The sequence below is a fragment of the Octopus sinensis genome, linkage group LG4 (genome assembly GCF_006345805.1).
Source record: "Octopus sinensis linkage group LG4, ASM634580v1, whole genome shotgun sequence".
Lineage (NCBI taxonomy): Eukaryota > Metazoa > Mollusca > Cephalopoda > Octopoda > Octopodidae > Octopus > Octopus sinensis.
Genome location: NC_043000.1, coordinates 3,431,760 through 3,451,245, shown reverse-complemented (window position 1 = coordinate 3,451,245; position 19,486 = coordinate 3,431,760). Strand labels below are relative to the sequence as shown.

The 19,486-nt window shown below is 38.6% G+C and overlaps 1 protein-coding gene across 1 annotated transcript in view; it reads right to left on the bottom strand.

The window, feature by feature from the left end:
* Positions 1–19,486, bottom strand: part of LOC115210332 (ATP-binding cassette sub-family D member 2) — a 65,814-nt gene that overhangs the window by 9,091 nt on the left and 37,237 nt on the right. Inside the window, exons 4-8 of the mRNA XM_029778866.2 lie at positions 17,130–17,254; positions 15,321–15,456; positions 10,534–10,628; positions 8,076–8,221; positions 2,175–2,320 (exon numbers count right to left, since the gene is read on the bottom strand). Of these exons, the coding sequence (XP_029634726.1) occupies positions 2,175–2,320; positions 8,076–8,221; positions 10,534–10,628; positions 15,321–15,456; positions 17,130–17,254 (648 nt within the window). The remainder of the gene's footprint in view (positions 1–2,174; positions 2,321–8,075; positions 8,222–10,533; positions 10,629–15,320; positions 15,457–17,129; positions 17,255–19,486) is intronic.

The following is a 19,486-nucleotide window of genomic DNA, read 5'->3' as shown; positions in this document are numbered from 1 at the left end:
CTTTTATTTACCTTCTTTGAATACAGCTTCAATCTTTTTCAGCTACCAAACCATTTCTGTGGGTGTGCTTGATAAAAATCAAATTTATTGATCCTAGGCGCAGGAGTGGCTGTGTGGTAAGTAGCTTGCCTACCAACCACATGGTTCCGGGTTCAGTCCCCCTGCGTGGCATCTTGGGCAAGTGTCTTCTGCTATAGCCCTGGGCCGACCAATGCCTTGTGAGTGGATTTGGTAGACGGAAACTGAAAGAAGCCTGTCGTATATATGTATATATATATATGTATATGTATGCGTGTGTGTGTTTGTGTGTCTGTGTTTGTCCCCCTAGCATTGCTTGACAACTGATGCTGGTGTGTTTATGTCCCCGTCACTTAGCGGTTCGGCAAAAGAGACCGATAGAATAAGTACTGCGCTTACAAAAGAATAAGTTCCAGGGTCGAGTTGCTCAATTAAAGGCGATGCTTCAGCATGGCCGCAGTCAAATGACTGAAACAAGTAAAAGAGTAAAAGAGTAAAGAGTATAGTTGGTATGTTAAGACCTATCAGTGTAGACTATTTAACAAACATTGTTTTATCAATATAATTTGAGTTCGACACTTGAAACACATTAGCTTGAAGTAAAATTGATAATACTGGTAATTAGCTAATTAGCTGTTATGGGATAAGAGAATATCAGTTGATTCCCGGTCACACCTGCTCACTTCTTGACATCAAGTGATGCTGGTACAAAGCGAAAAACAGAGGATAAGATCAAAGAGTTATTGCCCTTGACTTAAAAATATTCACTTTCGATTACGTACGTGAGAGAATTGAATTAAGTTACATCTATATATATAAAGCTGAAGTTGTCTGTGTGTGGCAGGTTTGGTAGCCTTCAACTAACACTATCTCCTCCCAGACCCTGCAGTGCAAGTTAACCAAAATTGAGAGTATGATAGAAGAAGGCTTGCTCTTCCTTCCGTAGAAGAAAAAATTCAAATCGGACCATGTTAACACCTAAAAATTATTTACATCAAAAAGGTGCTTTTTTTCTATGAAAAGCCCTATTTTTTACGATTTTTTGACTGCAGTGTCGCCATTTTTCGGTGTATTTCAACCAGAAAAATGTTCACTTAAAGAGAATAACAAGCTACATAATGCAAATTTTTTACTTTTCAAAAATTCCAATTCTAAAGGGTCGAAACAAACTGAACAACACCGGGCAATACTGCTAGTAACTATAATTAGTCACTGCGAGTAGATTACATACGTAGCAATGTTTCAAATAGAATGTTTTACCCCACCATACGATGTTAGGTTCATTCAGGAAGCTTGCTTCCCAACCACAAGGTTCAGGTTTCAGTTCCACTGCGTGGCACCTTGGGCAAGTGTCTTCTACTGTAGCCTTAGACCAACCAAAGCCTTGCAAGTGGATTTGATAGACATAAACTGAAAGAAGCTCATCGTATATGTGTGTGTGTCTGTGTGTGTATCTTTGTGTTTGCCCCACCTCCCACTACTTGCCAAGCAGTGTTGGTGCGTTTATGTCCCTTCCACACAGTTTCCACATATCAAAAGAAATCAATAAAATTAGTACCAGTTCCTTAAAAACATAAGCACTAAGGGTTGGTACATTCGACTAAACATTCTTCAAGACAGTGCACCAGTATGGTCGCAACCCAATCTAATGACTGAAACAAGTAAAACATGAACACATTGAAACTCCAACGTCTGGCAGCTGACTTGGCAGACACCCATAAAATTTTTAACCATCTTACTAACAATAACTCTGAGCACCTTTTCAAACTCCACCTGTCTAACACCCGTGGACATGTTTACAAAGTAAGAAAACAGCACAGCTCCCAAGACTTTCGGAAACATTTTTTCACTCTAAGAGTTGCTGAAGCATGGAACAAACTGCCGGCATCAGTTGTTAGTTGTCGGAGCACTGCATCCTTCAAAACTTCCATGCTTCCTGAGATTTGCCAACACTACACCTGATTTTCTCCCCTCCATACACACGCAAGCATGTGTTTGACTCATACACTGTTTGCTTTCCAGACATTTGTACATTACTGCATATGCTTTATACGCACTTTTGACAAGTTGTGGTGCACCTGAACACTGTATACATTAATTTCATTATTATATATAACAACACAAAACTCTGAGAACTGAATAAAACTGCAACTCACCTCCTTCTCGATTGACAATATGCTGAAGGTGGACGAGAGAGAGAATTTCTTCTAAGTTTTTGTCACTCACCCCTTTTGCCTTCATATCACCGACAGTGTTAGGGTAAATCACCTGGTCTCTCAGACTACCTCTTGACATGTAAGGGCTGAAGTAGATAAAATTAGACAACACCTGTATTAAAAAATAGCAACAGATTATGATTATCATTTTTTTTTTATTATTATCATTTTCTTGTTTCAGTCATTGGACTGCGGCCATGCTGGAGCCTGCCTTGTAGAGTGTAATCAAAGAAATTGACCCAAAGACTTATTTTTAAACTTGGTACTTATTCAATCTGTCTCTTTTGCTGAATTGCCAAGTAACAGGGATGTAAACAAACCAACGCTAGTTGTCAAAAAATGGGGGGGGGGACAAATACAAAGACACGTTCACAGATATACACATGTATACACACACACACACACACACACACACACACACATATATATATATATATATATATACAAGATAAGAAAATGGAGAAATACATCTAAATCAAATATCAATTACCAGATAATACTCAATCACATACTTTATTAAACCACCACATAAGAGACTGTAGGGTTAAATATAAAAAGCAGAACAAATCAGTGTACATAAAGGAATGTACATAAAAAATTGTACATTCCTTTATGTACACTGATTTGTTCTGCTTTTTTATGTTTAACCCTACAGTCTCTTATGTGGTGGTTTAATAAAGTATGTGATTGAGTATTATCTGGTAATTGATATTTGATTTAGATGTATTTCTCCATTTTCTTATCTTGTATTAGTAATTTGTGGTAAATCATTTTACCTTTGCCCATATAATACAGTAAATGAATTAATTGCATTGCAATCATTAACATTTATGTATTAATTTTGTTGGGTACTTCACTAGCAGTATATTGGATATATGTTATCCCATGGAGGGTTGCATTTACAACCCCTATCTCAATTTGTATATATATATATACATAGGGCCTCAATGGGTCTTAATCCGGCCCTGCCTGAATGATTCAGCTAATCATCATCATTGCTTTAACATCCACTTCCCCATGTTTGCATGGGTTGGATGTAGTTCAGTGAGAAAGGTTTTCTATATTCAGATGCCCTTCTTGTCACCAACCCTCACCTGTTTCCAAGCAAGTTAATGTTTCCCCCCATGACCAGACATGTTTCCACAGAATATTGAAAATGAATGACACTGCTGGTATAACAGTGACATTCATTTACAACTACCATCCAGTGTAAAGACAAAAAGACAAACACATACACATATACATACACACACACATGTGCACATGCACATACACACACACACACACACACAGCAGACTTCTTTCACTTTCCATCTACCAAATCCACTAACAAAGCTTTTGTTGGCCCAGAGTTATAGAAGACACTTGTCCAAGGTATCACACAATGGGATTGAACCTATGGTCATACAGTTGGGAAGCAAACTTCTTAACCACACAGCCATACTTGCACATGGCTGTGTAGTTAAATACACAGCCTGTTGTTGATAAAGTAAAGGTACAGTTACCTTTTTAAGTCATACCAACTTAAAAGGGCTGGTTTCTTGGTTTCCATGGCAAATATATTCCCCATCACAGGATTACTCCTTTTTGCCAGCTGAGTGGACTGAGGCAATGTGAAATGAAGAGTTCTGCTCAAGAATACAAAGTGTCACCTGGTCCAGGAATTGAAACCACAATCATGAGTCCAACACCCTAACCACTAAGCCAGAGCTTCCACTACAGCTGTTGTCAGAGCTCATTGAACGCACTTATGATCAAAAGCATCTCAGCCATGCCCATACCTTTCTCAGTTTCCAGCTTAAAGTGGATCGGCAAAAGAGACCGATAGAATAAGTACTAGGCTTACAAAGAATAAGTCCTGGGGGTCGATTTGTTCAACTAAAGACGGTGGCTCCAGCATGGCCACAGTCAAATGACTGAAACAAATAAAAGAAAAAATGGTCTCTGCTCCATAAGGAGCAAAAGACTGAGGTAAGTATGTAAGAGCATGATGAGGAAAATTCAGCTCATGATATCATCATCATGGTTTATCATAGTGTTCTTAGATTGTAAGAACTCAATAAAAGCATGAACTCTTTGAATCCAATGCTCTTTATTTTTGTTTTCTTAGTGGACTTCAACTATTTCACTAAAACAGTGGTTTTGGCAAGATTTTGAATCCAGAATGCAGAGAGTTGATAAACATACTGAAATGCATTCTGTCCAATGTGTTAATTTGCCAGTTTATTACACTGGACTTTGTGGAGGCACATGGCCTAGTGGCTAGAGCAGCGGACTCGTGGTCGAGAGATTGCGGGTTCGAATCTCAGACCGGGTGATGTGTGTGTTTATGAGCGAAAACACCTAAGCTCCATGCGGCTCCTGGCAGAAGATAATGGTGAACTTTTGCTGACTTTTTTGCCACAACTTTCTCTCACTCTTTCCTCCTGCACCTTGCAGCTCACCTGCGATGGACCGGCGCCCCGTCCAGGTGGGGAAACCTATATGCCAAGGAAACTGGGAAACCGGCCCTTATGAGCCAGGCATGGCTTGAAAAGGAACAAACAACCCTGGACTTTACTTACTGACCACCAAACCCTAAAATTATGAAAGACAAAGCTGACTTTGGTGGGACTTGAACTGCAGAATACTGGATTAAATACCCACAAAGTATTTAATCTGTTGCTCGACTAACTCTGAATTTGCCATTGGATCATTGATGTTATTGTTGGCGATGAGATCTTAATGTCAGAATATTTACATTAGAAAAGATATAAAAACAAACAAGCTATGCTACATACACACCAATGAGCAGAGCCACTATGCAGTCATCTGGCCTACTAGAAATAACAGTCAGTCACACTTTCAACCCTTTAGTGTTTAAACCGGCCATATCTGGCCCAGATATTCTACTTGTTTTATATTTGAACTAGCCATATCTAACCTCTCACACCTAACCTACATTGACATTCTAAAAATAAACAATCACATCATTGAAACCTCAAAGCTATAACATAATGCATGATTAATTAAAAACAATTTAAATAAAAAAAAAACATTACATTTAACAGAGTAATCTGAACACTAAAGGGTTAAAAGAGTAAGAATACATTGAATAGTGTAGCCCTAGATACACTGTGCTTCAATAAAAGGCGAGATAGTTATAGTTGGAACATCTTTGATTATGGGCCTGCAGCTTACCTGAAACTAAATAGTAACAAGGACATGGGACAAGGTTCAAAGTTTAAGAGGGAATCAACCTCCTATGCATAATATGTGAGCTAATAGGAAAGATAATTAAAAAAGTACAACCACTTCAGTGTCTGTGTGTGTGAGAGAGGGAGGGAGAGAGAGAGAGAGAGAGAGACTAAGAAGGACAACACAAGTATCAACATGCAAGATATCAATCAAACAAACAACAAAAAAAAAAGAAAAGAAAAGAAGCAAAGAAGTAACATGAAGATAAACAAAAACACACAAAAAAAAACTTGTGAGTATTCATGAGAACTTCCTAAATAAAACAGTTTATCAGCAACAACAACAACAACAACAATACAAGCCATGTCTGCCATATCATATCTTCAAACAACACATCCATTCACAATAACAAGTGATTTAACAAGGGAAGCTCTATGAAGTCGCTCAGCCTGCTGGAAACAGCTGTCAAATCTCTGTTGAACCAGACTTTACTGTCTTAACCCTTTTGTTACTGTATTCATTTTGAGATGCTCTGTGTTTCTTTCAATTACTTTAAATATAACAAAGAATTTAGTAAAATAACTTAGTCATCTTTAAGCTAGTGTTAGGAACATAAATTGTGACTAAGGTTTGGTGGAAGATTTTAATTCAGAACTTATGAAAACAAGAGATTTGTACTCAGAGCCAGAACTGGTTTCAGCCGGGCTGGTAACGAAAGGGTTAAAAGATATATTAGACAAAATAAATTTTAACATACATACAGCCCCAGCAAGAACAATGTCACGTGACAACTTGCTGGGGCTGCCTGCTGGAGCCTAGCAGCAGGTATTTAAAGGGAGAAATTTGACAAGTCAGTCAGTCACCGGCCGACACTCGCTGACGATACATCGAAGAGGCCAGGGAACAGAAGAAAGAAGAAGAAAGAAGACATGCACCCAACACCAGAGCTGAAGACACCTCTGAAAGGGGGTGCCCCGCCATGTCAAAACGGTAGAGGAGTAGGGGCCGAAACCGGACGTGGTTCCTCCTGATGATGTCTTGAGCTAACTGGATCCTATAAAGGAGCTGTTGTGGTAGCAGACCACGAAACACGGTTGTAATTCCTCAGATGGGATGGGCACAGATGGAGCGCATTGTATTTATAAATCTATTGGTCAACTTACTCTTGGGCTACACAATAAGAACAGAAGCCACGTTGAATCATCAAAACTGAAGTGGTTTCGTTAATGCTTGCTTTATCTCATTACAGAAATCCACTACAATCGATGGCATAAAAGGTGAAAGGTTATGCCAGATGCACTCCAATTTCAGCAGAGCATATTCAGCAAAAAAATGGTTTTAATGCATTCAAGAATGTAATAATTAAAGCAATTTCACATACAGGACCCAAAGGCGATCTTTTGAGAAACCCTTTTAGGAGGAAAAATAAATGCATTTTTTTTGGCATCAAATATGGGAGTTTTGTGGTTGCTCATGTCATTTCAATACTGAAAAACTATATACACCAGATCGGTTTTAATGCCTTTGATTTGATTCTTGTTGACTTAGCACCATTGACTTAGCAATCTCAGAAAGAAAACAAAGAAAACAGCCAGGAGTTTCTACATACTCTTTTACTCTTTACTCTTTTACTTGTTTCAGTCATTTGACTGCAGCTATGCTGGAGCACCACCTTTAGTCAAGCAAATCGACCCCGGGACTTATTCTTTGTAAGCCCAGTACTTATTCTATCGGTCTCTTTTGCCGAACCGCTAAGTAACGGGGACATAAACACACCAGCATCAGTTGTCAAGCAATGCTAGGGGGACAAACACAGACACACAAACACACACACGCATACATACATACATACATACGACAGGCTTCTTTCAGTTTCCGTCTACCAAATCCATTCACAAGGCATTGGTCGGCCCGGGGCTATAGCAGAAGACACCTGCCCAAGATGCCACGCAGTGGAACTGAACCCGGAACCATGTGGTTGGTTAGCAAGCTACTTACCACACAGCCACTCCTGCGCCTGTTGACTTTCCAGAGAAACCATGAACTTGTAGTCTCCCTTCTACAAAACTAACTCTACTTTGAAAATAAAGGCAAAAACTCAAATAAAACGGGGCCTAACAAAATGCAGCACCAACATGGGTGCTTTGGTGGCACTGGCACCTGAAAAGATAAGCCTGTATGTGTGGAAAACAGAAATCTGAATGCTAAAGGGTTAAAATGCAATAGACTGAATTGGTTACAAACAGTCAATTAGCAATTGGTACAGAAGTACTATTTCACTATGTGGCCCTCTTTGGGCCACATAACATGATGTCAATTCTGAAAACTTGTCTAATTTACTTAGTATACATGAATTTTTTGCATAATGAGATAAAAAACCAAGGCTGTATAGATATTATAGATATTTATCTATAAATGCTCTAATATCTACACAGCCTTGGTTTTTTTACCTCATTACGCAAAATATTCATATATACACACGCTGACGTAGAACCAACGTTGAACCCTTTATTCGCAATACTACCGAATCTGGAACTTAACTATGGTCAGTCTATAGCACTTATTCAGCATTACCTGACACCTTTGGGTCTCATTGACACCATTATCTCTTATAACCTCAACTAATTTACTTAGAATAGATTTCCTCTTTGTTCTTAGACGTACCGTTGGGGTATATAGAACATGTGTTTAGTTGCTGGCTTCTTGAGATTTCCTCGATAAGCTGGCCACAATCCACTTAGAATGCGAAACAGTGATGACTTTCCACAGCCATTTGGTCCAGTGATTAGAAGGTGAGTACCAGGAGTAATCTACAGAGATAAGAAATAATTTTCAGATTTAATTCATTTATCATTTTTAATATATCTTTTACTGAAGTCTATGTATTTCTCACTTTATGATGAGCTACTAAGGAGAGAATGAATATAAGAAGGCAAAGACGATTTGCTGGATGTGTAATGCTATGTTAGCCAGCAGGAAAAGGCAGAACAGAACTGATATACGACAGACTGAGGGATGCTAAAAATAATCAGTTGATGCATACAGAAGAGATGACCAGTAATGGTGTGGTCATGTGATGTGTGCAAGAGGGAAGACTAGGCTGGTAATGAATATGTAATGTCAATGGATGATCAATGCTGGATGAAAAAATATTATGGTGGCCTCTGGTCTCATGCCAGCTCTACTCGGGCTCTCTTGCCGCAATCTTGCCATCACCCAAGCCAGTGGGGCTTTTGGGCCAATAGGTTTTGAAAGGAGGGCAGCCCCACGATTTTGTTAATTCAAAACGTAATAAGAAAAGAATAGGAAAAGAAAAAAAGAAAAAGCATTAAGTGAGGAGGGGGGAGTTGGCTTTATGCCAGGTGTTGAGAGATTAAGGTATGATAAAAGGGATATGTGTGGGTGTCTTGCTACAGAGAAGATACATGGCTACCCCTATGTTATATAAGAATGAGAAGATAAGATGAGAGTGATAGAGGTGACAGAGTAAACCCTCCTGGTACTAAAATGTGATTATAAGAGAGTATGTGGAGAGTGGATCAGAAGGAAGGAGGGGATGAATAGTTTCATATAAGAGTGTGAGAAGAGAGTGACAAATGGTTGGAGATGGGAGCAGAGGTGATAAAATACTTCATATTTGTAATACAACTGTGTAGAAAATGAAGATTATATATATATATATATATATATATATATATATATATATATATATATATCATCATCATCATCATCATCATCGTCTAATGTCCACCTTCCGTGCTAGCTCGGGTTGGACGGTTCGACCGGGGCTGGGAAGTCAGTGTTTCTACAGCTGGATGCCCTTCTTAACACTAACCACTCCATGAGTGTAGTGGGTGCTTTTATATACATATATATATATAAAAACATACATACAGGGTGCGGTGATAGAAAAGGAAGATTAATATATATATATATATATATCTATATATATATAAATTAGAAAATAACTACCTTTTATCAATTCAATAATGAAAAATTAAATTATACCATTTAGAAAAATTACATCTTATAGAAAGATTAAATATAAGATAAAACATATATAACAATGATTAAGTAATATATATATACAAACATACATACAGGGTGCGGTGAATATATTGTCGTCTAAATTACACAAAAATGAAAAAAAACATTGATGTCTCATTTTAACGGATATATTTCCCAAAATTACATTAAAATATCTTGAAATACTAAAGAGTAAATTTATTCAATAAAATGGCCATTGTCTTCAACCATGGGGCCTCCAGACGACTTCAGACTCTACTGTAACTCTTCTGGACAGTCCCCTTGTTTAAGTTGGTGATTAAGCTGCCATAATCCTTGCCTTCAATTCATCTTGGGTGTTACAAGGAGTTTTGTTAGTCTCTCAGTCAACTGCACCCCACACATAATCAAGGGAGTTGCAGTCTGGGGAGTTAGGTGGCCTGATGTTAGGGGTGATGTAGTGACAGAAATTGTCTGACAGCCATAACTGGGTTCTCCTGCTTGTGTGGCATGGTGCAGGGTCCTGTTGCCAGACATAGGGTTCCCTAGCAGCCACCCTCTTGACCCAGGGTAGCACTACCTCCACCAGGCACTTGATGTTGGCCTCTGTGTTGAGTCTGAGGCCATGCAGGAAGATGAATGGAGGTATAATCTCACTATCACTAGTGATCATTCCAAACATCATTATGCTGACCGGAAGATTGATTTTTATCACTCTCAGTACATGTTTTGGGGACACAGCAAGCCAACGGTTGTTCTGTGTGTTCACCATCTGTTTGTATTGGAACTTCCAACATGAATGCCAAGCAGTACTTCATGTTGTTTCCAAATTTCTGGAAGAGTGAATTGCATCATGGTGCTGTTTTCCTCACAGACGGTGCCCAACTGACCCTACTACACTGTGTAGTTGACAAAACCAAAAACAAACAATGCGCATGTGTGAAATTACAAAATATAAAATACCGACAATTTACCCATAGAACCCTGTATATATATATATATATATATATATATATACACACACACATCCATCCATCCATCCATCCATACATACATACATACATACACACACACACACACACACACACATACATACAGTATATATGTAACAACTTACATTTAAAGACAGTTCTGGAACAATGACATCTCCATTTGGTGTGATGATAGGTAAATCTTCGATGAATATACCATTATCACAGTCAGACACTTTACCTGGAGACAAGGAGAAAGGCAAATGAGGAAAAAAATAACAAAACTGGTTTACTGTTGCAGCCATATAATCATATATGCTATGTCACAGTTGTGACACAAGACATCTTGTAACATGGACTATAAACATAGCTTTCATGTCACTCTCGTGACACACAATATACTGTAATATGGATTATATGTATGTAATGTGGATTACACATTGCTGTGATGTCACTGCTGTAATACATGAAATACTGTAACGTAGATTACAATCATAGCTGTGATGTTACTGCTGTGACACAAAGACTGTAACCAGGAACTGTACATAAAGTGTTATGTGACTGTTGTAAGACATTGACATACGGTTACATGGACTGTTGTGACACAAGATAAGCTGTAACATGGACTGCTGTGACACAAGATAAGCTGTAACATGGACTGTTATGCTGTTATGTGACTGCTGTAACATGGACTGTTATGCTGTTATGTGATTGCTGTAATATGGGATGATGTGACATACAGTAACATGGGTGCTGTGTCACACAGTATATGCTGTAACATGGATTGTACACAAGGTTGTTATGTGACTGTTGTAATAAACAGATACTGGACTGCTGTAATACATAGACATACTGTAACATGAACTGCTGTGACATGATATACTGCAACATACACTACACACAAATCTGTTATTGTGTGTCTGTGTTTGTCCCCCAACATCACTTGACAACTAATGTTGGTGTGCTTATGTCCCCGTAACTTAGCAGTTTGACAAAGGAGACTGATAGAATAAGTAACTACTAGGCTTCCAAAGAATAAGTCCTGGGGTCGATTTGCTCGACTAAAGGTGGTGCTCCAGCATGACCACAGTCAAATGACTAAAATAGTAAAAGAGTAAAGAGTAGGCATCAATGTCAATCCACAACCAACAAGGCCTGGGAGAGGAAGACTTTCCCTCAGGGAAATACATGATGCAGTGCAGCAAAATCTGAAAAGAAACCAATATCCTGCACTATACATCAGGCCCTAACCTGGAACCTACAAGGGAGGCAGAGCCATTCAAGAATTTGGACCTGGAGATCTCCATTTCCAGTGACTTCGAGGGCCACCTCCCAGTGGTGTCGGGCGTCAACGAAGAGCCCTCGACTACAACAAGACAACCAAAGTTTTTTTTTTTCCCAACCCTAGACCATCACCTAATCACCCTTACCCATCTTGTTGCTTAAAAACAACAACAAGGGAGCAGAAGAAAGGATACCCTAAAAATAACTGGAGACAAGATATTAAGCCAGAGCGGGAAAAGCAGGGATCTAGTTGCAGAGAAGCAGAAAAGACAGCCCAGAGTCAAGGCCTATGCTCCACAGGGAGCAAAGGGCCCAAGTATAGTAGTAAATAAATTGTGTGACAAATCATAACACTAGCAAGCCTCTCAAAGCCATTTCACCCATCCTTCGTTGTTCTGGGAAGGACCACACTGGCTCTATCACTAAGTTTTCAGGTTTTTAATTGGATTAATAATTAAATTATTTGTAGAGCTCTCTTGATTTTAGTGCACAAGGTATATACCTAGTTTTGCCTAGTGCATAACAACAACGATGACCCTTTCTCTAATGTCATTCCAAATTCCAATCTATCAAGAAGTTACTGTGGTCAAGAGGAGAAAGTGATGTTCACCAGCTGAAGAACCAGACATTAACAGCATTGTTCATTTACTGACCTAAACATCACCTACTCCTGCTGATATACTGAACAAGAGAGAGATGTAAAAATATAACTAGGATTTATATTTAACCAAGTGTTTTGGCAGTGTTCAGTATTAGAATCAAACTTTCCTCATCGTGCAAGTACAAACTAGGTCAGATTGTAGTCATAAATCTATCTTACAGTCTGTAGTCATAGGTTAATCATACAAACTGTAGCTATAAATTTATCATAGAGCTGTAGTCAGAGATTAATAATACAGTCTATTGTCATAGATTTATCACACTGCCAGATTATCTTTCTGTCGCCCACAGCTTTCTTATTTAAGCATATCTGTTACTTTGGAGAACTTGATAGTTTTATTTCTTTCACTTTTCAAATTTTATTTACAAAAAAAAGGTAAAAAGCTATGATGGCAAGCTGAAGATTATGGCTGTTGTTAAAGTGTTAAGTGGTTGAAAGACATAAGTCTCCACTTGAAAGTTATGTTCCTAACAAGATTTGACTGTCATTGCAAGCTGACAAAACACTTATATAAGCCAATGAAAGTGCTTCTGCATGGTTTCTTGACCAGCTAGAAATATCAGCCTATTAACTTCAAATCACACTTATCATAAAATGAGGAAGAACATTTTGATAATTTAGGCTTAGATGCACCATATTTGAAGAAAAAGACAGAATGTCTTTAAAAATAAATATATCTACATGATCACGGCATATGCAGTAATGTACAAATGTCTGGAAAGTTAACAATGTAGGAGTCAGATACATGCTTGCGTGTGTATGGAGGGGAGAAAATCAGGTGTAGTGCTGGCGAATCTCAGGAAGCATGGAAGTTTTGAAGGATGCAGTGCTCCAACAACTAACAACTGATGCCGGCAGTTTGTTCCATGCTTCAGCAACTCTTAGCATGAAAAATAGTGAAGTATATCTTATGGCATGACTATGTAGGTTGGGTTAGAAGTAAATTCATTTGGTGAGGCAGTAGCTTTGCTATAGCATATGTTATCAACACTTTAGTTACTTATACCACATCTGCAAATGTAATCAGAAATTGTTTTTTATGGAATGAAAATGGTGTGAGCATTGTTCATATCATGAGGTAACGTAGTTCCAGTCATGAGATAGGTTTCTAAAAGTGTGGAGTGTGATAGGTTATTGTGGAAGTCAGAATACCATTGAAGATGTTGCAACCAATAAAAAGATCCTCCAAAAAGCAACCAGTACACTTTGTGAACTGGTTGGAATTTTAAGGGTTTCCAGTTGTAGAAACCATGTGGATGTGCGTGGCTTAGTGGTTAGGGTGACAGCACCATGATCGTAAAACTGTAGTTTCGATTCCTGGACCGGGTGACGCATTGTGTTCTTGAGCAAAAAACTTCATTTCATGTTGCTCCAGTCCACTCAGCTGGCAAAAATGAGTATCGCTGCACTGGACTGGCGTCCCGTCCAGCTGGGGAACACATACGCCATAGAAACCGAGAAACCAGGCCCATCTGTCTGGCTAGGCTTTAAAAAGGGTGCATTTATTTTTATTTTTAGTCGTAGAAACCATGCCAAAGCAGACACTGGAGCTTAGCACAGCCCTCTGGTCCATCAATTCATGTCAAACCCATGCCAGCATGGAAAAATGGATGTTGAATGATGCCGATGATGTTGATATGTCACAGGCAGTACAGATGCTGTTGCATGTAAATATAGAAGATGACTTATAAGTGTCATCCATTTACAATACTTGAGATACTCATTAATTCAAACACAACAGTGAATACATAGGCAAGTTTCATGATGTTTTGAACCTGAGGTTAGAGATAAGAACATAAACCATAGATTAAAGTGTACAGGATGGAATACACTATGTTACATCCTGGGTACACAGGAAATATTACACAGAGCAACAAACAAGATATCAAACTCAACTACAGGTTAGATGTTACATCTCAACTACAAATTAGATACCCCCAGCAACAGATAAGATACTATATCTTCGGGAACAGATGACATACTCTTTTCTCTATTACTCTCTTACTTGTTTGTCATTTGACTGTGGCCATGCTGGAGCACCGCCTTTAGTCGAGCAAATCGACCCCAGGACTTATTCTTTGTAAGCCTAGTACTTATTCTATTGCTCTCTTTAGCCGAACCGCTAAGTTACGGGGATGTAAGCACACCAGTATCGGTTGTCAAGCAACAAACACAGACACACAAACACACACATATATATTTACTTATACATATGTATGATGGGCTTCTTTTTCAGTTTCCGTCTACCAAATCCACTCACAAGGCTTTGGTTGGTCCGAGGTTATAGTAGAAGACACTTGCCCAAGGTGCCACGCAGTGGGACTGAACCCGGAACCATGTGGTTGGTAAGCAAGCTACTTACCACACAGCCACTCCTGTGCCTGGTGAATCTTATAATCAAGGATGAAGTATTAATCTCAGCGAGAGATGAAGCAAGAGATGTTAGTTACAGTAGAGATATATACAGTCAGAAAAGAAAATAAAGTCTGATGAAAAAGCAGTTGTATCTGCTTGAAGTCCTTCTTTCTTGGTTAAAACAAGAAAAACAGTCACAGTAATAGAATAACACTCTGCAACTATGTGATTGCATTTGGTGTCCTACAGGGAATCTATTCTTGGCCCTTGTTATTAGTTGAAATAGATGCCAACTTGAAGCCTATTAGCGTTGAAATACGTAATTGGCACTAAGATGTACCACGAGATAAAAAGAGCAAACCTTATATGTCATAGATCTGTACTAAAATCTGTCCTGCACACAATACAGCAATGGATTGTTGATTGGCAACTCAGACTGGCTGTGGACGAATGCATGGTTACATATTTTAGGAGGAAAAACCAGGAATTCTGTGTACTGTAGATACACTTTTGGCTTTCATTGCTGTCTTTCATTACTTGGCTTATAGCTGCTTTACGTCTTCCATTTTACCATTTTCTGACAAGTTGCAGTGTACTTGAGAATCAAACACAATAACTTCATTATTAACTTACCAGAGATTTTCAACATTGCAGAAGAACGTCCATCATTGAATGAGACAGTATTCCGTACATATTTCTCTTCTTTGATGTCATCAAACACTGACAACATAGTGTGAACTCTCTCTGTGTAACCTGCTAATTCAGTAATCTGTAAGAGAACAAACTCATTCATAAAAACAGTCTTACTACAGTTTCATTGATAAGTTTTTGAAACAAAATCAACTACAAGTATCAGTGTGACTAGAATGACTTAATGTAAGACAAACTCCAGATGTTTCAAAACCATAAAAGAAACTGTGGTGTTAGAAGAGTTATGGGCTGTGATGGAGCTATGTGGTGTTGGTGGAGGGGATTGCAGATGAGGTAGACGGAAGTGAGCACTGCAGGGGCCGGTGGCACAGGCACGGGGCATGCGTGGGCAGGAAGCACGTGTGGTCAGTTCGAGCAGAGACGGCAGTGAGAAAAGATGTGTTTTTTTCTTCAGAGTGATCGCTCATTCCGCCAAGGTCAACAGGTAAGGCCCTTTTGTATTTCTTTCTCCCGTTTGCTTCTGTTTTCTGTTGCCCTTTTTCCTCCATCACACAACAGAAACTTTATAGAATCTTATATTTTTCTAAACAACTACAACATGATCATGATTGATTGATTGATTGATTGATTTATGGATGGATAGATGCATGTATGTATGTATGTGTATGTATGCATGGTGAGTAGAGTTGATAGAAACCTAGCAGGACTAAAAACATGACCTGTCAAAAGGATGGATGAACCCAGTGTAGGTTCAATGTCTACCTAATTCTGGGTTGGTGTCCAGCATGATGGAAGACCACTGAGAACAAGGCACCCCTCAGCTTTTGTTAAAATATGTCTCTAAGAGAAGGTCACTCTGATATAAAACCATATATGCAGAGAATGACAGTGGACATTTTGGGGAACTTTTACTTGTGCTAGAGTTCATGTTGCTCCCATATTCCTGAGTCTGTGACTCATACTAGCACTAGATATCTTGCTCCAGTTTGTCGCTTCATCATGTCAATAGGGTGGACAGGGTCTATAAAGTGTTGTGCAAACCTTAATGAACCAAAAACTTCACACAAGTGTTGCTGACATTTTGCATGGGCAATGATCAGTGATGGTCTTCTTCAGTTACAAGAGGACAGCTTGCAACATCTCTCCACTCATTGTGGTTCATCACCATCCCGCACACACATCAATAGAGAAAACTGCCAGTCTTTGCTGTTTATGTCATGTTGTTTGGTACACTCTTTTATTCTTTTACTTGTTTCAGTCATTTGACTGCGGCCATGCTGGAGCACCACCTTTAGTTGAGCAAATCGACCCCAGGACTTATTCTTTGTAAGCCTAGTACTTATTCTATCAGTCTCTTTTGCCGAACCGCTATGTTACGGGGACGTAAACACACCACCATCGGTTGTCAAGCAATGTTGGCGGGACAAACATAGACACACAAACATATACACACACATACATACAAATATATATATATATATATATATACGACGGGCTTCTTTCAGTTTCTGTCTACCAAATCCACTCACAAGGCTTTGGTCGGCCCGAGGCTATAGTAGAAGACACTTGCCCAAGGTGCCATGCAGTGGGACTGAACCCGGGACCATGTGGTTCGTAAGCAAGCTACTTACCACACAGTCACTCCTACGCCTATATGTTGGGAGATATCACACAACTTTCCTACCTTTGAGTATTGCAATTGATGATTTGAGATTTACCTGGAAACACATATTTAGAAACTTGAAAGAGATGCCACAATATAAATGAGTACAAACGAGCAGAAATTCTTACTTCTTTATACGAAGACATCATCCGTTCAGTGGAATCAGCTGCTGAAATAAGTAAGTTCCTGGCAGTGGTAAAAGACTGAGTTCGTTCACTAACTCCTCCATCTGGGTCATCATTTACACAGGTACCTGAAATATACAACAATATACTATTTGTATTTGCAGTGACTCATACAGTGTAATAAGACAACTCATCTCTGCACAGCTACAGATTTATAGCCAACAGCTTGTATACCTATGAATAAGGCTCTGCACACTCACACAAAAGCAGCCAACTCTAGTAAACAGGGGAAAAAATATCATTCTGCAAAAGGATAATGCAATGTTGCAGTCACAAAAGATTACCCAAGAACGGATAACATTTTTAGGCTGGGAAGTTTTTCCTCATTCCCCCTACTCACCAGACTTGGCTCCATCTGGTTTACACATATTCAAGCCACTTGAACATTCTTCCCAGTGGCTATGAAGATGCCTAGACAGTACGTAAATGCCATTTTTTTTTTCTAAAAATAACTCAATGTTTTTTAGTATGGAATTTGCAAACTAATTTTACAACAGGGTAAATGTCATTGCTAATGAGAATGATTACGCTTTTGATTAATAAAAATATTTCCACTATTTCTAATCAACTAAAATATCTCATGAAAAATGAAACATCAATTTTTGGTATTCCTAATATATACATTATCATCAACATCATCATGATCGTCATCGTTATTTAACAGCCGTCTTCCATGCTGGATTGGGTTGGACAGGATCTGGCAAAGCCAGAGGCTGCACCAGTTTCCAAAGTCCATTCTGGCTTGGTTTTTACAGCTGGATGTCCTTCCTAACACCAATCACTTTACAGAGTGTACTGGGTGTTTTTTACATGGCACCACCACCAGTGCTAGATGTGTGCATATGTGTGTGTGTATGTATGTATGCATCTATATGTGTGTGTGTGTATAAATTAAATTCTCTGAAGAGGCCGTGGGGCATCCTTGTTAATGTCTCATTTATACCTGCCTTATATGGCTTATAGGTTAAATGAGGCATGCTTGCCCTTACTGCCGAAACAGCTGTCAGATATGATATAATTACATATTATATTTTATATTTTATATTTCTATTTCCTTGTCTAATTATATTTACAACATATTTTGTATAATGCCTTTACTATTATGTAATGGTGTAATAAAGTATTGATTGGGTATCATCTGTTGGTTGATGTTTGATTGATTTAAGTATGTTTCTCCATTTTCTAATTTTGTTATATATATATATATATATATATATATATATATATAGAGAGAGAGAGAGAGAGAGAGAGAGAGAGAGAGAGCGTCTGTAAGTCATCTAAAAGTGCATAAGTCAGGCAAAAATGTATTTGTATATCTGTCAACAGAGTGGGTGTCTTATCCAAAGTGTACAGTATTATATATCCATCACAACTAATCTTACCAATTAGTTTCGCGCTAGGAGTACAAGAGTGTTAGGCGACTATCCGGTTATATAACCCTACGCTCATTAGAGATAGCTGATATGGAAACCGATTGGTAAGGTCAGCTGTTTTCATTGTGTAATATGAGTTGTTTCACATTCTAATGCATGAGGAGATTGTCAGAAGTGCTCCAGGAAAGCAAAATGACCTATGTTACACAATGAAAACAGTGAAATTTGGGGGTAAGAGTTTGATGCTTTGGGGATGTATAAAAAAAGTGATGGTTCAAGAAAGTTAGTTAAAATTGATGGTAACTTGAATAGTGCCAAATGCATCCAGTTGTCGAAGGACAATTTGATAGCAGACTTGGATGAAGGAGAGATTTTTCAGTATGACGGAGCTCTATGCCACAGATCACGTGCAACACAACAGGGTCTGGCTAATGAAGGTCTTACCATATTGAAAGATTGGCCAGCTCAGAGCCCTGACTTAAATATCACCGAGCAAGTGTGGACAGAACTAAAGAGAAGAGTTCATCAGAAGAATCCATGCAATCTTGAAGAGTTGTGGGAGCTCAGCTACAGAGAATGGCATCTCATCCCAGTGAAGATGGTGAAGGATTTGTACACATCTCTTTCCAGGTATATTGAAGCAATTATTCAAGCTAAGGGAAGCCACATGAAATATTAACAATGTACAGTATCTTCTTGAAATGAACATTATGTAATAAATTTTCATTATAGACATTTTTCAGTTTTAAAACACTGTATCTTGATTGGTTTATGTGAGGTGGCTGAAAATTTTAGCACAGCCATTTTTGGTGGTCGTCTCATATCTTCTCCTCTCATTCAAAACCCCTACTACAAAATATAATGATTAAGTATGGAAATGACTCCAACAGGGCTAATGTTTCATCTGTAAAAAAGCAAAAAAAAACA